The sequence below is a fragment of the Perognathus longimembris genome, chromosome 10 (assembly GCF_023159225.1).
Source record: "Perognathus longimembris pacificus isolate PPM17 chromosome 10, ASM2315922v1, whole genome shotgun sequence".
NCBI classification, from domain to species: domain Eukaryota; kingdom Metazoa; phylum Chordata; class Mammalia; order Rodentia; family Heteromyidae; genus Perognathus; species Perognathus longimembris.
This window is the reverse complement of record NC_063170.1, coordinates 28,636,307-28,661,126: the sequence shown is the minus strand read 5'-3', so window position 1 is coordinate 28,661,126 and position 24,820 is coordinate 28,636,307. Positions and strand designations below refer to the sequence as shown.

Below are 24,820 nucleotides of genomic sequence, written 5' to 3'. Positions count from 1 at the left end.
AGGACCAGATCACTGTCCAACTAAACTGCATGAAACTATGCATTTATGTTCTGTTTTCATATTTGATGTCTCTTTATTTTGTAGTTCTCTTAGGCCTTTTAAAAATAGGTTATGGGGCTGGGAATATGGCCTAGTTGCAAGAGTGTTTGCCCGTATACATGAAACCCTAGGTTCGATTCCTCAGCACCATATATACAGAAAAGGCCAGAAGTGGTGCTGTGGCTCAAGTTTGCACAGTGCTAGCCTTGAGCAAAAAGAAGCCAGGGACAGTGCTCAGGCCCTGAGTCCAAGCCCCAGAACTGGCAAAAAAAAAAAAAAAAATATATAGGTCACTGATTTCAAAAATAAAAACATAATTATAAGTAACTAGCTGTAATGTAGGTAAGCATTATTTCTACCATAATCTAGATGTTAAAGATGCATAAAAGTTTCTTTTATTACAGATATAATTTTATATATGAAGTATGAGAATGTCCTTTCCATCACAATGAACATTAGGAGAGTAGTTGTTAATGAAGTATTTTCTATGTTGTCCAAATGCTGGACGGCCCAAGTTTTCTAGTAAAATGTTGACTCAATGTAACCACTGAAAAATGTTAAATCTCTCTCCAGTACAAGATCACTGACTACAATATTCATTCAGTCTTTTTAATATTTCCAAGTTATATTTTTAAAACTGGAAATTCTGGTGTCATATAAATTTATATAATGAAAATACTATGAGAATGATTTCCTTGTCACTTGTATATAATCTACTTCTTAAAATACAAAATATGACATAGGAAACAAACTTTGAAGCAGTATTTTCTAAGTGCATGATCATGTATGTGCTTAAGATCACCGTTTTCACTAATCTGAGACAGTGTCTATATAACACTGAACAAAATCTATGAGCTAGATGAGGTGGTGTACACTGTAACCCAGGCATTTAGGGGGCTGGGGCAGGATCATGAATTTGAGGTCAACCTGGGCTATACAGCAAGATACTACCTTAAAACAAACAAACAAAAAAACCCAAAGCACTTAAAATAATTAACCAAAATTCCACAAAATGTCAACTTCTCATTTCACTGAGAATGTAAGATGTAAAAACAAATGTAAAAGATAAAAAATACAAAAATGCAAAAAAAACAAGAATTTACTATTCTAAATGGTAGGTGTATATTGGTTATAATTCAGCAAATGGACTCCTTTCCATACATATCTTAAGATCTCAAATATCAATGCCATAAATAACTCAATGGAAGAATCATGTGACAATGTAGAGTTTAATATGACTTGTGTAGTGATTTAGAGCAATAAATATTACATAGTGAAAAATTTACCACAGACTACAGTAACGAAAGGAAAGCTTATGCACACATGACCTAGGCCTCAGTAATAAGCAACAATGTACAGCCCCCTCAGAGCACATTCATGTACAAAGCTGGTATGTGAGCACTCAGGATATCTGTCTTGTAGGCCATTAATCTTGATTTCATAAAATTTGTACAGTATCAAATAATATCAAAAGTTTAAAAAACACAATGAGTTTTAATATCATGTTTATAAATTATTATCTTATATACCATAAAAATCATAAGGTCAGAAATGCAGCTTAAAAAAAGTTGAAATTGTTATTTTTGGTAAGACTACAAAAATGTACTGTTTCAAGAAAGAAGTAATCCAATACAAGGGTGGTGAAATGACCATATTGCAAAAATAACAGCAATGTGGAGGTGAGAATCACTGCGAATAAACCCAATGACCAGTGACCCAAAGATGCATTAAATACCCTGTGTTCTGGAATGAATGGGGCAGCCACTGTGTAACCAAATATAGGAAACTTCAAAGACTTAATAAAAGCTTTTATCATCTTCCTCAAAGTTTTAGTCATGGCTGATAATTGGTACATACCTTCCTGGATTATGAAATATCCTAGAAAACTAAGACAAAATATGATTTCATGAGAGTAACCATATACTACTTTTCCCATGAAACGGGAACTAAAGATTCAACAATGAGAAGGCAACAGTATATCAACTAGTAGACAGAAATGAAATATAAGTGAGTCTTAAATGGCACTTAGCCCAGTTACCAGCTATATTTTGATGTAAATGGTACACTAACCCATTGGCCTTAGATAGGGCATGGAAATGGCAAATTCTAGGCATATAAAACAACTTAAATTCAGAGAAAAGTAAACCAAAAGTACTATTGAAAAAAGCTTATCTTTAAAGTCTATTGTGTGATCAAAGCTGTATTTGATAGAGCTTTATCACTCAATAGCCTGAGCCTGGGCCTGAACCTGAGCCAGAGCCTAGCTCAGTATTACTCTTCTCTTCAGCTGCTAACTAGTGGTGCTTTGTTCATATGGCATCAAGCAACAGATGATGGTCAATTTCCCCACTAAATACACTAAGTTCCTTGGTTGGTATAACACATATAAACTGCCTGAGATAAAGTCACCATTACAATATGCTAGTGGCAAATGAAGGTCTTCTTAGTTTTGCTAGAACAGGGTTGGCTGCTGAGAGAGACTGGAGCTCTAGGCTGCACACATCCGCTCCTGATTCCTACCACCATCAGTGCGGATTAAAAGTCTATGGATATGGATGCCTGTGCAGAATCATCTCGCCCTCGGACATAAATTTCACAGGGAATCTCCTCCATGACTCTGTCTTCTAGAGCCTGTTCAGGACACTCATGTGCCTGTTTGAAAGTGTAGCTACTCTTTTTGAAGGTGCTATTAAATGTTTTCATTGGCTGTGGTTGTGCAAAATCGTTTTGGAAGGGAAGTTCCATGGCGCTGAGGTTGGTCCTGCCCTGCTTGGCACGGGGCGCTTGTGAGCCGCAGTGATGGTCGTGAATGCACCGGGAGGCTGTGGGGGAGCACCGCAGCTTCTGGAAGTTGTCCAGTTCTTCCGACAAGTCGGCCAGGTCTGCAGAAATCTCTTTGTCCCTCAGTGAAAACAGCTCATAGTGAGGAGGGTCAAACACTTCTTGGAAGCCAGTTTTATTGAAAGCAGTTTTGCAAGCCATGACCTTTTTCCGGGGTTGTTTCACTTGCACCAAGATAGAAATAATGAGAAGAACCAAGACAATCCCCGATGTCACGCCAATAATTGTTCCATGAGTTTTAGTGATTTGTTCAAATAGCCCAGCTTTTTTCTTTTCTGTAGAAAGAGAAATGTTGAGGTTTTCAAAATTTGTTGGTAGAGGTCCCCTGTTCAAACCCATAAGGTCTACTGAAGTAAAGCAGGAAACCAGAGTAAAATATACCACACACAATGCAATTGAAAATAAGGCCTTTGTATATGACTTCTGAGTAAAGTAACTAACCATGACATAGCTAGGTACATAGATTACAGAAGAGATAAAATATTTGGTTTCTTTACTCAACAGTGACCTGAATGCATATGACTTGCAAATCAAATTAAATATATTATAACATAGAAAATGCTAAAATAAGTACTCAGGTTCTATCAGTTTTATATTGCATAGAAAGTTTGGCCAACTGCTAAATATGCACAACAGTTCTACCGATGGCCACGGGAGGACAGAACAAGCATGAGCAGACCCATGAGTTGAGTGGAGTTATCATGTTCCACTGTGCCTGATGATTACCTGAAAACATTCATATCAAATACTTAATACAGCCATCAGATCACATAATTTTCCACAGTAAGATATCGACATAACATTTGGGGAGGACTAAAGATAGATTAACTTTAGTTGTCAGTGATTTAAAAAGCAACTTGCCAATATCCAACTATTAGCATCAGCTATATTTAGCTTTCAGAGTATACAGTGGAAATGTAGCATAGAAGATCTGATAAAATAATTATTAGAATGAGTCTGTTTCATGTGGACTGTTTGTTGTTAAGCAGCATTTTCATATAGCTTTAAAAAAGAACAGTACTTAGGGCATCGTCTACAGTGTTTTGACAACTAGGTAAAGCAGCATTGTAATACAAATGTCAAGTTTCAAAAACAGTAAGAAAATAAGAGCAGACAATAACAATGCACTTTTGAACAACTTAAGGTAAAAACATACTCTGTAAACACAAAGTGATTTTGTTGAGAAGTATTTTTCTATGCTCTGACCACATTGCTGAGGTCTACTCTCCATTTTAATAAGTTATTATATCACTTGTCCTCACTTCTGCTAAAGTGGCTGCTAGCACACTGTAGAGAAGGGCATTTTCAGCCTTCTGTAATAAAAGGCAAGATCCAGTCTTCTCAAAAAAGTTGGCCTTAGCACTGGACTCACCTTTACAATGATTTTCATCCCAAGGGTATGCACAGTTCTGAACACCATTGCACACTAAGGAATTGTTGATGCACATGTTGCTATGGCAGAAAAAAGTGCCGCTTGTGCAAGGAGCTATAGGAAAATGAAAAAAGGACACTGTTGAGAAAGATATACAGATGACAAATCCATCCTGACTTATTTTATATTTCACTTTATAAGAGCAAATTTTTTGCCTCTAAGGCTTATCTATGAACACATTCTTCTACAAAATCAGGAAGACAAGGTCTTTGATGCTGGCTCACACAAACTCCTTTTTGTTTTTTCTGGTAGTGCTGGGGTTTGAATTCAGGGCCTTGATCTTGCTAAACAGGTATTCTACCAGTTGAGTCATGTCTCTGGCCTCATACAAACTTCTCTATGCTGGCCACCAAAAGGTCATTTTAAATACAATGACAACATTAATGTATTTCCTAAAGTTATGAGATTCTATATAGTTTGGCCAATCTTTCAAAACTTTAAAGATGATAGTTAACTACTGAGAGGCTAAGACTTGAAAGACAATGTTTTAAAGTCAGCTTGGGCAGAAAAGTCCACAAGACTCCATCTCCAAAATAACAAGCAGAAGCTGGGCTGAAAGTGTGGCTCAAGTGGTAGAATACCAGCTGAGCAAGCAAGCCAAGTGAACACCTGTGTTCAAGACCAGGAACCAAGAAACAAAAACACTGAAAAAACATTGACTATATAGTGATATAATTTAAAGAACTTAAAAAAATAACGGCTATAAGAATATATGGAATATAGATCACATCCTTCCTTTCTTCCTTTGTTCATCCCTCCCACCTTTCCCTTCTCCCTCCCTCTTCTCTTCCTTTTCTGGGACTTGAACTCAGGGCCTGGGCACTGTTTCTGAGATTTAGTGTTCAAGGCTAGTGCTTTACTACTTGAGCCGCACCTCAATTTGTGGCGTGTGTGGATCTCAGCATCCTGAGTAGCTAGGATTACAGGAGTAAGCTACTAGCACCTGGCACAGACTATAATTTTGAGTTTTAGAAAATGTATGCTTTATCGAGGAAGAAGAATGAAATATTGCTCTCTATTGAACTGACAAACTCAAAATATTTTTCAGATGTATATATATTTAAAGACTATTTTTCAAGATGAAAGAAATTAATTAAACTTTACTGGACTACTAAATAAGTAGGTTTTCCTGCTAAATATCATCTTTTTCTTAATAAACATAAACAGGTCTCTTAAAAATATACTCATGACTTGAGCATTTTCCCTTCTTCAGTAAAGACTCCAGGTTAAAGAATGCATTCTGTTATCATTTTTGCATCCCTTTTTGTTCTTTTTCTCAACTGATTCTGAATGTGGGCTGGAAAAATAAGAATTTATTGGGTGCTAAGAAACTCCAAATATAATTTGATAGATTTAAGTAGTAGAGAATATTCCGAACTGCTTTGCTATTAGATGCAAACATAATTTCTCCTTGAGACAGAGCCCCAGATAACGAGGAGCGGTGGAGCAGAAACATTTGAAAAGTTATAAAGAGCCATGAAAGTATAGTCACATAATGATCTAAGAAAGTCAGAGAGTCAAAGAGCCACCAGAGCTCCATAGCAGCAGGTTCTCAGTCAGTGGTTCCACATTGTGGACTGAGATTTGTTCCTCCCTTGAGTCTAGGCATGCTTGTCTACATATGACTAAACAGTTTTCAATGTTCGCTGCCTATTTAACTACTATAGTTCATTTATAGTAACCCTGAGTGATTTGCAGTCTAAAACAGGTAAGGACTTAACAACATGGAAATCAGCAATGTACAGCAATGTTCTGTCTTACAACTGGGTTATAGGGAGAAGGGGAGGGTGGGAACTCTAAATTTCATAATGTTCAACAATGGCTTTGTCCTTCAACTGAGCTTGCAATGTGACCTGTTTGAAACACACCACTGAACATCCCATATGGATTTACTCTAACAAAAATAGCTCTGCTGCCTGTCTTTTTATTGTTGTTGTGATTCTGGGACTTGAACCGAGGGCTTTGTCCTTGCTAAGATGGTACAGTATGGCTGAGGCATGCCTCTAGCTCTATTTTTCACCCCATCGCCAGGATATAGCCTTGCTTCCCACCTGGGCACCTGAGTTTTCATATATCTACTTTTAGTCATAGTCACTGGGATCACAAAACACCATCACAGCTAGCTTCCCACCTTATAGAGATGAAGTCTTCTGGATGTTTCTTCCCAGGCTTGCCTGGTACCAGGATACTCTGTTTCAGCCTCCCTTTTATGTTGGGATGACGGGCACAGGCCATTGCACTCAGCTATGGGTGGAGCTATAGGTGGTTTCAAGGACATACCTGTCTGGGCTGGCCTTGAAACATAATCCTCCCATTCTCATACTCCCAAGCAGCTGAGATTATAGCCACTGGCATCCAGGTGATAAACTATTTTTAAGACAAAGCAAATGAGGCTAGAAATAGCACTGTGGCTCTTTGACGTTCTGATTTTCTTAGAACTTTGTGACTCTACTTTGATGGCTCTTTATAGCTTCAACTCTTGGTAACTTTATAACTTTTCTGCTCCATGTTTCCTTATCAACTGAACAATGAGAAGAATATATCCTTAATTTTTATTAGAGGTGTGTGTGTGTGTGTGTGTGTGTGTGTGTGTTACTAGGGTTTGAATTCAGGGCCTTGCACTTGTGAGCCAAGACACTTGAACCTCTCCCAGATGTTTTTGCTTTAGGTTATTTTTTTGATAGGACTGGGCTGTTTGCCATAGTCCTGCATTTTTGCCTCCTGAGTACCTAGTATGGTAGGCATGAACCACACCTGGTTTATTACAGATTCTTTATAATTATTCTCATTATTATTAAAAACTATTTAGAAAGCAGCACTGATACTGTCAGATTTGCTTTGTAGAATATTTAGTTATAAAAGTTTTATGGCTTCTCATTGGAGCAGTATAACTGTTTAAAATAAGAATAAAGGTATTAGTTACTGATATGGAATGCTAATAAGAACTGCTTTGGTTCAAAACCCTATTAAATAGCTGAGCTGTAAGTTTTTATGAGTGAGGGACAAATAACAAAAATGATGTCAGTTTTAAACTGCTCTCTACTTCAGTGTGAACATTTTATGTCCTGCCTTACAACTGGGTCATAGGGAGAAGAGGAGGGTGGGAACTCTACATTCCATAAAGTTGAACAATGGCTTTGTCCTTCAACAGAGCTCGCAATGTGACCTGTTTGAAATACACCACTAAACATCACATATGGATTTGCTCTAACAAAAATAGCTCTGCTGCCTTCACAGTTCTAGTCCTACAAATAATTTTCCTAAAACCTTATCTTTCCTTACAGAGTGAGGTATGTATTAGAGAAGTTAAACAATATCCTACTTGCTTTTCTACATCATCCATTTTATTAGAGTTGTACTATTTAAGCCACAACTCAATCTGATACTAGGTAACATGAAGCTAATCTCTCATGCAAAATTAGCCCATTTATAGAACGTGTTAAATACTGTTTTCAAGTGTAGTTGCATAACTATTATAACTTGTTAACAACAGACAAAGGAAAAAAATCAACAATTTGAATTAATGGTAAGTAAAAATCCATCCTCTTAAACTCTGAAGTGTGTTTATCAAATAGAGATTACCAGGTTGGCCTTTGTTTTATAAAATATTATGAAATCCCCTTATTTTGACTATACTTTCTTGGAGGAGCAATTTTCTTCTTGTTCTTGGTCAATAAAACTAAGTTTGCGATATGAGATGACATCTACTGTAGATTACAATTTAATCTTACATATAATTACTTAATATAAAGATGAGAAAAATCCATCAGTATATGTGTAGAAAATACCATAACAAAAACATATTGGGGGGCTGGGGATATGGCCTAGTGGCAAGAGTGCCTGCCTCATATACATGAGGCCCTGGGTTCGATTCCCCAGCACCACATATACAGAAAATGGCCAGAAGTGGCGCTGTGGCTCAAGTGGCAGAGTGCTAGCCTTGAGCAAAAAGAAGCCAGGGACAGGGCTCAGGCCTTGAGTCCAAGCCCCAGAACTGGCCAAAAAAAAAAAAAAAAAAAAAAAAAAACCATATTGGAAAAGAATTTCTTATAACATTTAGACTAGTGTTGTGCAAAATAAGACATGTTCTAAAAACTGTGAGCAAGGAAAAAGTGAAATCGTTTTACTGGTGTAGTTAATTTAACACAGCACTGTATAGACACATCTGTGCAGACAAGAGCTGACCTGACAGGCCTGCTTCTTGGAAGACTGGCACTTGGCTGGTATCTGCGAATGTGGCTTTTAACCAGATAAAGGTAGTTCATTGTGCTTACTTTTTGTATGAGTAATTCTGTTTATGTGAAACACCTGCTTTATTTCTGGCAGCCAGGAATTTTGGTATATGAAAGGCAAAAGGTGCCTATGTGACTAGATGCTAATGCAAGTGTGGATGCGGAGTCTCTAGTGGATTTCTTTGGCAGAAGCCTTGCATACGTCCCACTGAATAAACAGCAGGTTCAGAGTGTCCTCATGGCTCTCCTTGTGCTCTCACACAAGGAAGCCTGTGTAGATTTTCACCTGGCTGACAGTGTTTTCCCCTTGCTGATCTCATAGTGCATCCCTCTGCTCAACCAGTCTTAGTTATGAATACACATATGTACTGGGATTGCTGGGTTTGTCTGGCAAATCCCCTATTATGTGGGTAGTACTAGGAGCTCTAAAAGAGCATCCAAAATATTCTCATTGTCCTATATAACTAATATGAAGTACCAAAGAGATACCTTACATCCTCTCTTTTTTTCTTCCCTCCTTCTCTCCCTTCCTTTCTTTATTGGGGCTTGAACTCAGGGCCTCACACACACCCTCAGATGATTTTTTGCTCAAGGTTGGTACTCTACCAGTGAGCATGCCTCCAGTTCTGGCTTTTTGCTGGTTAGCTGGAGATAAGAGTGTTTCAGATTTGTCTGCCTGGGCTGGCTGAGAACCTGGATCCTCAGATCTCAGCCTCCTAAGTAACTGAATATAGACATGAGATACCAGCATTCAGCTACTTTACATTCTTTTTTTTTTTTTTTTTTTTTTTTTTTTTTTTTTTTACTTTACATTCTTTATGTCACACTAGCATCTAAAATCCAGGGTGCAGTTTTACAATTACAGAACAATCCATCAGCTTGTGATCACATTACAGGAACTGAGTAGTGGTGTCTGGGTAAGGGTAGTGTAACACCAGGGCACAGGTAGGTATTGAATGAAACTGAAGAGGAGAGCAAGAAGGCAGAGGTTTCTGCTTAGTGAAGTCTTTGTACAAGCACTGAGCTGTAGTTGTCTGAATGCTGAAACAACCTTCTTATGGCTGGCTTTGTTTTTTAAGTTAAAAATAGTTCTCAAATTAAAAATTTTAAAACAATTTAGAAACAAGCTCATGTCATATCCATTAAGAAGCATCAGCAGCACAGTTTATCCATGGCCAGCACCACAGCTGGTGTCTTGACACTTCTGACACCCTGTGAAGCTAAGTCCAAACTAGCTGAACACTTGTCCATTCTCATCTGCTCACTTTTCACTTTCCAAATTAGTCTGACTCAAAGTTGTAGGTTTCTGACTCATTTAACTTCAACTTAATTTTCTAGATCAGTCACCAAATCTTGATGACTCTGTGTCCTTAACTTTTCTCTGTCCTGTCAGTGTTTGGTTCTGACCATGGTTTCCCACCTTGTCTGTGGAAGTAACCTCTTTTTTAAAAACACTTTATCTTATTTTTATTTTTTGCCAGTCCTGGGGCTTGGACTCAAGGCATTAGCACTGTCCCTGGCTTCTTTTTGCTCAAGGCTAGCACTCTGCCACTTGAGCCACAGCACCACTTCTGGCTGTTTTCTGTATATGTGGTGCTGGGGAATTGAACCCAGGGCTTCATGTACAGGAAGCAAGTACTCTTGCCACTAGGCCATATTCCCAGCCCTGGAAGTAACCTCTTAACTGGCCTCCACACTCGATCAAAGGCACAGCTCTGCCAAGTCACTGTGTAATACACAACACCTGGATGCCTAGAAGATAAAGCCTACATTTAGCCTTTGCATTGGGGCTTCCATTCCTTTCCTGGCTTGTTTTCCTCTGCTTTCTACAATTGCTTCCAGGGTCTGAACGAGCTTTCCTTTGATGCCATTGCTCATTCTGTGGCCTTGGGGTAGAATAGCAAACTCAGTTAACATTTCTTCTGAAGTATCTCTTTTCCAGGACCTGTACCCCACAATCAATGCTGTCTTTGTCATAGTTCTATTTCACAGGATCTTACAAGATCCTATAGAACAGACTATTTCATTCACTCTTGTGTCTTCATAGTACTACAAACATTACCTTGTATGATGTTAAATAAATGAGCATCGACAGGTATAAAAGCTGGGTGGGCAAACTGGCTTCAAAATCCAACTTAACAACTGACAACTTAAAATCTTTTTAATATTATAGCTATAACACCATTTGTATATGGTCACAATTAGTCAGGATTTTAATACAGAATAAAGAGAAAAATAATATAATATCTTGAGCTATAAGTAAAGGAAAAATTTAATTTTCAAATTTATCAAGAAAAACATATGATAATACCTTACTGCTACATCTTTATACTTTCAGATTTGGGAGTTGTACAAATTATACAGCTTATGAATCAAGATACAAAGGCTACATTTTTGTTTTGTTCATGAGCACAAAAGATATACCATTGCTTTGTAGACTATACATCTTTGTTACATAAACATTATACTTAGCTATGGCTGGGCAGTATGAATATGTTGTTATATTTTCTTAACACAGGTGATTAATGTGAGTAAAGGGAGTAGTCAGAGAGGCTAAGTGGTCCTGCTCATCTATGAAGGGCAACTTAACATTAAGCAAAAGCCAGGTGAGGTGGCACATGTTTCTAATCCCAGCTAGTTGGGATGCAGAGATAGAAAGAGCATGGTTCAAGGCCAGACCAGGAAACAATTCTCTTAAAAATAGTTTGGCTGGTGGTATATGCCTGTAACCCCAGCTATTCAGGAGCCAGAAGCAGGAGAACTGTGGTCTGGAGCTACTTCAGGCAAAAATGGGAGATGCTATCTGAAAAACACAAAAAGCAGAGGATCAAAAGTGTGGCTTTTGTGCACGTGCACAACAAGCCTGAAGCCCTGAGTTCAATCCTCACTACTGACCAGAAAAAAAAAAAGGCAGTACTTTTGAAAAGCTGATTTGTGTCAAAGATAATATGATAAGATTTGAACTTATGTACAAAAAATGAATATAAGTACTAAAATATTACTTGGATTTTTAGAAGATATCAATATAAGGAAATATAGCAGAACCAACTTTTCCTGGGATTTTCCAGGACTCTAAGGAAATATCTCCTTAGAAATCTTTTTAAAAAAATCTGTCCTTATATCTCCCTGATGAATATAGATGCAAAAATTCTCAACAAAATTCTGGCCAATTGACTTCAACAGGTCATCAAAAAAATCATACACCACGATCAAACTGGATTCATCCCAGGGATGCAAAGTTGGTTTAATATACGCAAGTCAATTAATGTAATCCACCACATCAACCAGAGCAAGCTAAAGAACCACATGGTTTTATCTCTGGATGTGGAAAAAGTGTTCGATAAAATCCAGCACCCATTTATGCTAAAAGCCCTGGAAAAACTGGGATTCCAGGGAACATTCCTGAATATAATAAAGGCAGTTTATGACAAACCAACAGCAAGCATAACTCTAAATGGTGAAAAACTAAAGCCATTCCCTTTAAAATCAGGAACAAGGCAGGGATGTCCACTCTCTCCCTGCTCTTCAACATAGTACTAGAATTCCTAGCCAGAGCAATTAGGCAAGAAGAAAATATAAAGGGGATCCAAATAGGAAAAGATGAAGTTAAACTTTCTCTCTTCACAGATGACATGATCCTATACCTATCCCATAGACTCTACCCCCAAGCTTCTAGAGCTGATCCAAAACTTTGGCAAAGTTGCAGGATATAAAATAAACCTTCAAAAATCAACGGCCTTTCTCTATGCTAACGACCTGAAGACCGAGGCTGAAATCAGGAAAGCAACTCCTTTTGCAATAGCCCCCCAAAACATAAAATACCTAGGAATAACCTTAGCCAAAGAAGTGAAAGACCTCTTGGATGAGAACTTTAAAAGCTTGAAAAACGAAATTAAGTCAGAACTTAAGGAAATGGAAAAACCTCCCATGCTCCTGGATTGGGAGGATTAATATAATCAAAATGGCAATATTGCCAAAGGCTATCTACAAATTCAATGCAATACCCATTAATATCCCAACACCATTTTTTAATGAAATAGAGGAAGCAATCCAGAAATTTATATGGAACAATAAAAGACCTAGAATAGCAAAAACACTCCTAAGCAGAAAGAACAGTGCTGGAGTGTTGGAGAATTAAAGTCTCCAACCAGTGGAAAAATTTAGGCCCGGCACAGTTACTCTGATGCCTCATTAGCACACTAATAGGCCCTTGGGAACACATTCCCAGTAAGGAGTTTCTGGTGTTTGCCGGCCAAAGGAAGCCACTTGTTGTGAGAATCTCCTTTTTCCCCCTGCTTAGCAAGTCTCCTTGAGGAGACTTGCTTGACCGGCTGCCTTTAATGTTAGATTCTCACTATAAACAGGAAAGTCTCCTCACTAGATTCTCACTATAAACAGGAAAGTCTCCTCACTAGATTCTCACTATAAACAGGAAAGTCTCCTCACTGTTATTTTCACAAGTATTTGGAGAAGTCAAGTTTGATGAGATAGTAGCTAGGAGATAATTATAATTCTACCTCAGTTGTATACAGTTCCTTGTTTTGATATCAACAATCTTTGTAGTCACTACCTCCTGTAATTAGAAAGGCATTTGTACCAAGTTCCTGCCCTCACAGTAGGAAATTTCCTCCACTTTTGTATTTGAGACAAATGTCATGCTGTATTGATCTTTTACCCTGTAATTGTAAAATTGGTTTCTAACCCTATATAAACCCTGGCCCTCTTGGAATAAAGTATGCATTGGTTCACTTGCCTTGCATCCCCCGTGTCCTGATTACGACTGCAGTTACCCAGGTTCAACACTGGAGGAATTACAATACCCAACTTCAAGCTGTATTATAAAGCTATAGTAATAAAAACAGCTTGGTATTGGCACCGGAACAGGCCTGAAGACCAATGGAACAGAATTGAAGACCCAGAAATGAACCCACAGAACTACACCTACTTAATCTTTGATAAAGGAGCTAAAACAATAGTTTGGAAGAAAGCCTCTTTAACAAGTGGTGCAGGCAAAACTGGCTCAACACATGCAACAAACTAAAACTAGATCCTTATATATCACCCTGCACCAAAATCAATTCCAAATGGATTAAAGACCTTGAAATCAAAACAGACACCCTGAAAACACTGAAGGAAGGAGTAGGAGAAACACTTGGGCTCCTTGGCGCAGGATGGCACTTCCTTAACAAAGACCCAGAAAGGCTACAAATCAAACTGCAGAGCTTCTGCACGGCAAAGGACATAGCTCGCAAGATAAACAGAAAGCCCACAGAATGGGAGAAGATCTTTACCGGACATTCAACAGACAAAGGCCTCATCTCTAAAATATATGCAGAACTAAAAAAATTACCTTCTTCCAAAACAAAACCACAAAGAACCAATAACCCCCTCATCAAGTGGGCTAAAGACTTACAAAGAGACTTCACTGATGAGGAAATGAGAATGGCCAAGAGACATATGAAAAAATGCTCTAAATCACTGGCCATAAAAGAAATGCAAATCAAAACAACATTGAGATTCCATCTCACCCCAGTAAGAAAGTCCTTTATCAAGAAAATTAACAATAATAAATGTTGAAGGGGATGTGGCCAGAGGGAACCCTACTTCATTGTTGGTGGGAATGTAAACTGGGTCAGCCACTCTGGCAAGCAGTATGGAGATTCCTCAGAAGGCTAAATATAGAACTCCCCTATGACCCAGCAGCCCCACTTTTGGGTATCTATCCAAAAGACCACAAACAAAATCACAGTAATGCCACCAGCACAACAATGTTCATTGCAGCACAATTTGTCATAGCGAGAATCTGGAACCAACCCAGATGCCCCTCAGTAGACGAATGGATCAGGAAAATGTGGTACATATACACAATGGAATTTTATGCCTCTATCAGAAAGAATGAAATTGTCCCATTTGTAAGGAAATGGAAGGACTTGGAAAAAATTATACTAAGTGAAGTGAGCCAGACCCAAAGAAACATGGACTCTATGGTCTCCCTTATTGGGAATAATTAGTACAGGTTTAGGCAAGTCATAGCAGAGCATCACAAGGCCCAATAGCTATACCCTTATGAACACATAAGATGATGCTAAGTGAAATGAACTCCATTTTATGGAAATGATTGTTATATCACAGTTGTAACTACTTTCAACGTCCTATGTGTATATGTAGCTTCTATTATTGATGATGTTCTTGTATCACCTTCCTGTGGTTGTACCTACACTATCTCTGTAATGTTATCTGAGTATATTGGAAACCATGTATACTGGTATTGGAAGTAGGAAATTGAAAGGGAATACCAAATTTGAGAGACACAGGATAATAAAAGACAAACAACTACAAAAGCAATACTTGCAAAACTGTTTGGTGTAAGTGAACTGAACACCTTGGGGGTGGGGGAAGGGAAAGGGGGAGGAGGGAGGGGGGTATGAGGGACAGGGTAACAAACAGTACAAGAAATGTATCCATTGCCTAACGTATGAAACTGTAACCTCTCTGTACATCAGTTTGATAATAAAAATTTGAAAAAAAAAATCTGTCCTTGATCTTTAGACCAAATAATTTCACTTGCAGAGTCTGTTTTGGTGATACATCTCCAACAATATGATAGTATACACATATAAAACATTATTGGTGATAGCACTATTTGTAATTGTAGAATATTGGCAATTAACCGTATGTCCATAAATAAGAAACTGAATAGAGATGCTATATAGTATTCTTGCTCTACAGCTAAAATACTTAAGATCATTTCTGTAAACTGACATGAAGTGATATCCAATACATATTAAGGGAAAATATCCAATATATGTTAGGTGAAAACATACAAAGTGCAAAAAAATTCTGCTTCCTTCATGTAAGAACAAAGAAGACATAAGAACATATAAACACATATGCTCATTTGTACAAAGCAGAATGGATTGGCATAGAATATGGAGAATAAGGGAAGGGCTTGACAGAGAGGAGGGAGGGGCCTGATGCACAGGAGGAAATGTTGCTTTTCAAGTGCATCTCTCTGTGCAGCTCTGACAAGAGTCCTCTAAGTGCCCTCAAACAAAATCAATTTAAAGTAACTGTGATATGGCATGAATACAAAACAAAATATAAAGTCACAAATGACTAAGTACATCACATACCCACAAGAAAAGGAGAGAGAAACACAATTAACCTAAGTAAGAGAAAAATGGTATTTTAACAGCAAGGCTGTTAAAAAAAAAAAGGCTGTCTACAAAAAAAAAGAACTATAGACAAAACAGCATATTGGGGAAGTTCTCAGAGATAGTGGCCAGCGATTTTGAAATGATGTGAACACTAGAATAGATTGGATAAAGTCAGGTTTCTCATAGTAAAAAGAAATATGATTGGCCCCAGGGCTGCAGCAGGCTCAAAAGGCTGTGCCTGGCCCACCCAGTGGAGGTAGGAAAGGGTCAAAGATGGCTGGGCACTGAGGGAACGTGGAAGGCAAACTCAGGAGGCACCCCTGGCCAAAGGTTGGACACCAGTCCACAAAATGTGAGTATTCTAGAGTAATACTAGCTCTACAGTATGACATAATAATAGGATAAAGGCATTTATGGGTGGATATTACTTTAAAAACACTGAATAAATGAGGGGAAAAGACTAGCTTTTCCTCACAGAATTCTAATGAATGTAGAAGGTGCAATGCAAACTGAAGAGCGCCATCAACTCAACACTAAGGGGATGTCTCTTGCAAGTTACAGGCAGACACTATCAATGGATGCTCAAATTAGTGGGTATAGGTTGGAGAAAATGGATTGACAGCACCTTAACAAAGTTAATATCATGGCCAACAAGACATATCCATATTTTTAAGACCCTCCTGTCCTAATATGATGCCCAGAGAAAGCACAGTTATATTCTTGAAGAAATGCATGTTTTCAATAGAACCATATGAAGACATTAGACAAACTCAAATCAATGGACTTTCTACTAAAATCACTGACCAGTACTCTTTCATGGTCAACATCATCAATCACCAAGAAAGACTGAGTAGCTGTCACAGATTGAGGAGACAAGAACATTTGACAACTGAAAGTGTAAGAAACTAGATCCAAAAAGTTGGTAAAAAAAAAAAAAAATCAATGCTATCTGACTTTTCTCCAAGTAGCCACCAAAAAGCAAGAAGTAGACTTGTGGCTCAATTGGTAGAGCAGTAGCCTTCAGCAAAAAGAAATTAAGAGACAACATCCAGGTTTTAAGTTCAAGCTCCAGTGCATGTGTGCCATGCTACAGGAATTGTATACTTACGCTCTATAAAGGATGTGAAAAGCATTCGAAACCTGCTAAGCCGACTGCCTTCATCTGCCCACATACGGACAACCCCAACTCCAGTTTTGAGGGTTACATCATTGGCCACAGTGCTGCAGAACTTGGCCTTCAGATTCTCAATGGCACTGCTCCCATCATAGACAGCAACAAAATTTCTCTTGCATTCATTTGAGTGCTCCATTTGGTAATCTAGGAACCTCAAATAAATCTGAAACAATGAAACACAAAAACACTGCTTTTAAAAATGGTTCATTAATTTAAACTTTTCTATTGCTATTATCTACAGCCAACATGGTAAGACTGAATTATGACAGGTAACAGGAAAACCGAATAGATAAAAGGCTGATACGCAAGCAGTTAAAGGATGTAAGCCTATTGGAACATTTCTTGCTGTGTTAAAATAGAAGCAAACCTTAAGAAATCTAAAAAGAGATTTAGCTTTCTGCCACATGAGGTATCAACTGTCTGACAATTTCATCAGTATAAAGGCAATCTCATGGAAATGACTTAGAAAAAATGAGTCATTCAATTTTATTATTCTAACAATCAGTGTGGTGAAATATTTCTTTCAGTTTTTTTCTGTATGTTCTAAAGTCTAAATATAAGATATACATATCCCTTTTTTTGTAGTAGTATATGGAAAACCTTATCTCCTCTCACTTTATCAACATGTTTATTTATAGAATGTCCTGTCACATCCATTATTTGATTCTTGCACACTTTAGTTTAAATATCCCAGTCCTTAAATGACAAATTGTGCACGTCCAGATACAAACTGTATTGTGAAAAAAAGCACAATCAGCATTTGCTTTTTACAAGTTTTATAGGGAGTTTGTTACTGAGTGCTATTACTTTCTCGGGGGAGTATAAGAACTCGAACTCAGGTTCTCATACTTCCTTAGCTTGTTTGCTCATGGCTGGCACATACCACTTGAGCCACACCTCCAGCCCTGACTTTTGCTTATTTTGGAGATTGGTTTAGGAGCTTGTTCATGGCTGTTCGAAGAGGGATTTGAACCCAGGTTGATATGTGTCCTTCCCACTCCATAAGATGTTTACACATGCATATACACACACGTGCACGCACGCACACACACACACACACTTTTACTCTTCCAGATTTAATTGCTCATGTGACTCTACAATTAAAAATTTAATGAGTGGGGCTGGGGATATAGCCTAGTGGCAAGAGTGCCTGCCTCAGATACATGAGGCCCTAGGTTCGATTCCCCAGCACCACATATACAGAAAAAACGGCCAGAAGCGGCGCTGTGGCTCACGTGGCAGAGTGCTAGCCTTGAGCGGGAAGAAGCCAGGGACAGTGCTCAGGCCCTGAGTCCAAGGCCCAGGACTGGCCAAAAAAAAAAAAAATTTAATGAGTGAATATAGCTTCCTTTGAGCTGCTTTCCTGAGAAATTGGTATACCACTAATTTAAGGGGCTTTATTATTTTATTTAATAAAATATGTCACATAGTTTTGCTCTGTGGATTATCTTGATGGCATGGAACTAAGAACAAATAAAAAGTATTGCTCAAAATCTGACCAAGTAACTCTGGTTTATTTGAAACAACTAGTTTGCCATTTCCATGAGAATGGTAAACAAATGCAATAAAATAGGTTTCCTATTCTGAAACATCACAACATCATCATGCATGTATTTTAATACAAAAAATTATGTTTTCAGTTGGGTGCGGTGGTTCATGGCTGTAATCCTAGATATAAGGGAGCCAGAGGCAGGAAGTTTGCAAGTTTGCGACCTCTGGAGAACCTGGGTTCAACCTCCATACAGGGGAGAAAAAAAGGAATATATTTTTCTTAACCATATCATCAGTTCTCTTTCTCTATTACTTACACTCTAGCATACTACTCATGGTCCTATGGTTGCAATCTCACTCACCTGTCTCCTCCATTTGCTTGTAATCTTCAGATGAGAGGACCATCAGCTAAATCATGTTCAATATAATGCTTGTTCCCAATGAGGAACAAGTAACTAGGTGTGCTTGGGATCTGGCTCAAGTGCCAGGCACAAAGCTCTTGAGTTCAAATCCCAGTACCACCAAAACCAAAACTGTGAACTGGTAAAATTCAGTATCAGCAAAATAATCTTGATGTCTGAAACAGTTACTTCCTGTATTTATTTATATTACACAGAGGTAGGCTTTCATTATTACATTTCTTTTTTTTTAGACCTTTTTAAAATTATGGTGTTACCAAGGCTGCTTTTATTTTATTCAAAGATATACGGTTGTACTCAAGTCTATAGTGAATGCTTTTTAAAGATATAATCTTAAAAGTCTAAGTTAAACTTATATAAAAATATAACACCTTCCTATTGTGAATGTAGTAAAATATCCAAGTTAATCGTTTAGTTAAGGTTCCGAAATGCATTGATAACATGAATCTGACAATACAATATGTGTGTGTGTATGAAATTTCTCTTGCTCTACAGGGCATGAAAAGGGTAGCCTCAACTAATCACTCCTGGACTCTAGCCTCATCCTGTATCTGTTAAAGATGTACAGCCTTATATATAGCTGAGGGCTTCTACAGCAGCTTCTTGAGGAATTTTTTATCAGTAACTTTGTTAAAATGCCTTCCCTGGTTGTCAGGGTGTGTAAAACTAACTTGGGCTTGCTTTGGCTCTCCTCTCACTTCTTAAGAAGTGCAATCTGTGTAGCAGTGCAGCCTTTTCTGTCAGGCTTTTAACTATGAATTCAATTTTGGGATAAATACAGCATGATTCAATTTCTGTATTTCCGGTCGGATGTGTGTAGGTAGTGTATACGTAGCTTTTAAGGAATCTGTCCTCTGATTTGGAGGCACAGATCATTTTCTTCCTTCCTCGCGTCTTTGTGTGTCCATACTGGGGGTTAAACTTGGGGCCTAAACTGTCACTTAGCTTTTTTCACTCAAGGCTGGCATTCTACCACTTTTGGTCTACCACCCCACTTTTGGTCTTTTGGTGGCTAATGTACTTTCCTGCCCAAGCTGGCTTTGAACTCAGATCAGGAGGTCCTCAGCCTCCATGGGTGCCTGGCTTCCATTTTCTTTTTAACAATAATAAAGTGATAGCCTCTCATTCCTTGTATTGGTAAGTGGTTTATATTTAGTGTTTACTGTCTTTTATTCACAAATTTCTACAACTTAAGCATCATTATTCTTTTGTCTAAAGAATTTCTTGTTATTGTTTCTCTTACAAAAGGTCTGAGATAACAAATACCCTCACTCTGCCTTCACCAGTATGTCTTCAGTGTGCCCTTATTCCTGAAAGTTTTTCCAGTATAAGATTCTGAGTTCATCGTTCTTAAAAAAATTCTCCAGTACAATTGGCTATTCTTAGTTTTTATAATTTCTAAAGAAAACCCGCAGTCATTCAAATCATTGCTCTCTTATACAAAAAGCACTACTTTCTCTGGCAGATCTTAAGATCTTGAAGCCTGTGGTTACAAGTGATCAGACTGTGATGTGTGCAGGCCTTTTCTGTTCTTTCTCCTGGCCTGGTGTCATCTGAGTTTCTTAAACCTGCACATTTATGTCTTTTGCTAGACTTTGTATTTTTTTTCTACAATTATTTCTTCAAATATTATTCTGTGCCAAGCTCTGTTGGTTATTAGGCCTTCTGACATTGTTTTACAAGGCTCTGAAGCTCTGTCAATTTGTTTTCATTTTGTTTTGCATTTCAGATTGGATAATTTCCACCAACTTCATCTTTAAATTTCTATCTTCATTCTGATAGAAATTATGTACAGTGAATATTTCTATAAACTTCTTATATTTCTCATCTTTAGTCCTGAAATTTCCAAGTGGTTCTGTATCCTTTGCTTCTCTACTTTCTTATATTTCCTTTTCTTAGGTTTATCCTTCCCTTGAGGAACATGGTTGTTATGTGTTGCTTTAAAGTTTCTGACAATTTTGTTATCTGGATGGAATTTTGTGAGATATCTTTCATTTCAAAATTTAACATAAATTCCAGTTCTCTGTGTACATATCTTTGTCTTATCCTATATTTGGGTATCATATTGACACTGAATTCTGTTAAAAATACCACATGATGCCCCTGATTTTTGCTATTTCTTAGCAGGAAGTCCATCCAGTTAGTCTCAGACTCCAGTTCTGTCTCACTTTTGGGTGGTGGTTCCAGACTGGCTCCATTTCAGAGCTTTTGCCATGTTGTGTAGGCCTGGCATTCCACTCAGACTTGGGTGCTGGCTTGTGCTGTGGCTGGTTCTCAACACCTTGGCCAGTTACCTTGGATTTGTGCATGTAATGCAGTCAGAATAGCAACCCAGAGCCAGTGCTTCTGTTTCTCTACCTGTGTAGTTTCTGTTCTCTAGATGACATTGTCTCAGCTTTCCCCGGTTTCTCTAGACAGAATATACTTTTCCCAATATATACTAATATATCCTAAGTATACTTTTCCTTTAGCCTGATAACCAGTTTTGAGTTCTGAGTGGGAAGGGCATGGAGGGGTATAGGATTCCCTCCATGCCACTGAGATTACTTAACCATTTATTAACATAAAATTGTTATGTAATAGTTGATAATGTTCCCTTTTCTTTTGGGTCTGTGACGGGGACTGGATCTTGGTACCTGCCACTTTTGCACATTTGCTTGCATGCTCCAACTGAGCCGTGCCTCCAACCTCAATGTTCTCTTTTGATAATCTAAAACAAATCCTAGACATTAAATAATTTCATTTGTAAACAGTTCCATATGTACAATCCAAGCCAGACAAATGAGATACTTCTTGCATCAAATATCAGTCAGTATCAAACATACAATTATCTCTTAAAGTCTCTCATTCTCCCATTTATACTTGTTTGAATCAATAAATTTGTGAACTTTCTACATTTCTTAATGTACAGATTCCTGTTATTCTTTTCCATTTTGTCATCAGGTACTCATAGTCCATCTAATAGTTGTTTTTCCCACTACATTTCTATTTAAATTTGTTTCATTGTCATTTTTTTTTTAGAACAGTACTGGATGGTGAGCTCAGTCTTACCCTTGCACGTGCTATCTTGAGCCCAGTTAACTCTTGCACATGCCATCCCACTTGAGCCACACCCAGTCACTTTGATGGTCAAATAAGATCTCTTGCTTTTGCCCAGGTTTGGCCCAAGATCCTCCTACCTCTGCCTCATAAGTAACTGGGATTACAGGCGTGTACCACTGTGCCTGGGTACTTTTTATTTTTCACATACAGAAATTGCACATATTTATGGGAAAGAGTGTGATATTTCAATTTCAGTACAGTGTGTAATGATCAGATCAGAGTGATTAGCATTAGCATCAAGCATATGCCATCATGTAGAAAATAGTTGAAAAGGCCGCTCTACCACCTATGTTGAAATAGTTATTGTCAACCATAAGTTACTCCATCTACTCACTTGCCTCTTTGCTGCCCATTAGCCATCCTCTTTCCCTCTCCTCATCTTCCCTCCTACTTTCCAAACTTTGCTAACCACTATTTTATTTTCCACTATGGGGCCAGATTTTTAGCTTCCATATCTAAGTGAGAACATGTGATACTTATCTTTCTATATGCTGCTTATTTCTCTTGACATAATGTAGTCCAGGCTCAAACATGCTGCTGAAATGAAAGGGTTTCATTATTTTTCATGGATAAATAATATTCTCTTGTGTAATATAACATTTTTGGTCCATTCTTCTGTTGAAGGACACTCAGTCAATTCTAGTTTGGCTAGTGTGACCAGTATTGCAATAAATATGAAAGTGTGCATATCTCTTTGACATATAAATTTCTTTTCCTTTGGATATATTACCAGTATCAATCTCTAGATCATATGGGAAACCTATTTCTAGTTTTTGGAGGAACCTTCACACTGTTTTTCACAGTGGCTGTAACTCAGTTACATTCCCACAGTGTGTGAGTCTGTAAGAGTTCTCCTTTCTCCAAACACAGCCTCTACAGCACTTGTACTTTTTGTGTTCTTGGGAATAGCCATTCTAACTGGGGTGAAAGAGTAACTCACTATGGTCTTGATTTGCATATTTCTGACAGTGATGCTAAGATTTAAAAAAAATACTTTTTACCTATTTATATGTCTTCTTTTGAGAAATGTCTATTCAGATCATTTTCTCACTTGTTGTTTTTCGGTTCTTTTGTACAATAGTTTTTAATTTTTACTGAGGTTGATATATGACCTTTCCCATCTCTAATATTACATGTGGTGTATTTGTTTCCCAGCTCAACCCTGCCAGAGGTCTGCCTAGTGTCACCTTTTAAAGTTTTGTGAAATTTCTGCCTGGGCTGGCTTCAAACTTTGATTCTCCAGATCTCAGTTTCTTTGAATAGCTAGGATTACAAGAATAAGATATCAGCATTCTAGTTGATTTTCTTTTTTATTGATAGGGCTTTAGTATGAATCCCAGGGCATCCTCCAACTTGAGATCTTCCTATGTCAGCTTTCCAAGTAACTAGAATTTTAGGGAAGTGCCACACACCACCCAGCTTTGAGAGATGTGTGTGTGTGTGTGTGTGTGTGTGTGTGTGTGTGTGTGTGTGTGTGTGTGTATTGGAGATAAGGCTCATAAACTTTCCTGCTCTGGCTGGTTTTGAACTGTCATCCTTAGATCTCAGACTACTCAATAGCTAGGAGTACAGCTATGAGCCACTCATGCCTGGCCTAGATTAAAAAAAAAAAATTTCTCTCTCTCTTTTTATATGTGTGGTCCAGGGGTTTAAACCCAGGACTTTGTGCTTGCTAGGCAGGCACTCTACCACTTGAGCCAAACTCTCAGCTCTGCATTTTAAATTTATTTCTGTCTTTGGATTTGTCATTTTTAAACTCTTGATTTGAATCTCAAATTTTAATCTTTTTTTCCTTTAAAGGAAGCACAATAAATGAAAGTTTCTAAATGTCCTCCAAGTACTGTGTGAGCTATAACTCACTAACTTTTTTTTAATGGTACTGGGGTTTGAACTCAGGACCTGGGTGCTGTTCCTGAGCTCTTTTGCTCGTCTGGTGCTCTACCACTTGATCCAAAGCACTACTTCTGCTTTTTGCTCATTAACTGGAGTTAAGTCTCACAGACTTCAAATTTTGATCCTCAGTTCTCAGCCCTTTGAGTAGCTAGGCTAGCAGATATGTACCACCAGCACCCAGCTCAAAACTACTTATTATTGGGAAAAGAAAAAGTTAATCACTGTAACTGGATTTTGTTTTTCCTGGCAATCATCAGTTTTTGATGTCTTTTCATATATATATGTTAAATTCTAATTTTAAGTCTGTTGTATTCCTACAAGTATAAATTAAATGCAAAAAGTGATAGTAGTTAGCAGCCAGCTTCAATCTGTGAAAGTTATTTAAAAACATTCTTCCTTGCAGAACTTTCCAGAGACTCCATGTGATCAGCAAAGGCAGCACAGTAGGAACACAGAATAAGACTCAGCATGTTTGTGCATTACACTTATAGGACAAACCCAGGTTACAAAGTTAGAAGTTAGGGCAGATATTGGAAGATACAGTAATCTCTCCAACCTTATCTTCCTTCCATAAGAAAGGATTTTATGGGTATTTGGTCATATTGATCAAGACTTGCATTCATCAATTAAAAATCCATATATTTTGAATTCAGGGTGCTGTCCTTGAGCATTTCTGCTCAAGGGTAGTGCTCTACCACTTGAGCCATAGCTTCACTTCCATCTTTCTGGTGGTTGATTGGAGATATAGTCTCACAGATCTGCTGCTCAGGCTGGCTCTGAATGGCAATCCTCGGACCTTGGCCTCATGAGCAGCCATTAGTATCTGGCTGATTTTAAGAATCTTAATCTTTTAAAATTAAGGATCTTAATATATAAGTAATGTTTCTGATATTTATATTTTGATTTATAACAATGCTAAAGTCTTAGTGGGTTCCCAAGAAAGGAAAAGACATAAAATTAGCATTTTCAAAAGTTGTTACCAGGAAGTGGCACTGTGGCTCTAGTAGTATAGAGCTAGAGCACTGGCCTTGAGCTGATGA

The 24,820-nt window shown here is 37.9% G+C and overlaps 1 protein-coding gene across 2 annotated transcripts in view; it reads right to left on the bottom strand.

Annotated features, from left to right (window-relative positions):
* Window positions 1–1,249: 1,249 nt before the first annotated feature.
* Window positions 1,250–24,820, bottom strand: part of Neto2 (neuropilin and tolloid like 2) — a 49,236-nt gene continuing 25,665 nt past the window's right edge. For both annotated transcript variants that reach the window (XM_048355678.1, XM_048355680.1), the window contains exons 7-9: window positions 16,810–17,038; window positions 4,253–4,366; window positions 1,250–3,155 (exon numbers count right to left, since the gene is read on the bottom strand). In XM_048355678.1, coding sequence (XP_048211635.1) covers window positions 2,575–3,155; window positions 4,253–4,366; window positions 16,810–17,038 — 924 coding nt within the window. In that variant the 3' untranslated portion in view covers window positions 1,250–2,574. The remainder of the gene's footprint in view (window positions 3,156–4,252; window positions 4,367–16,809; window positions 17,039–24,820) is intronic.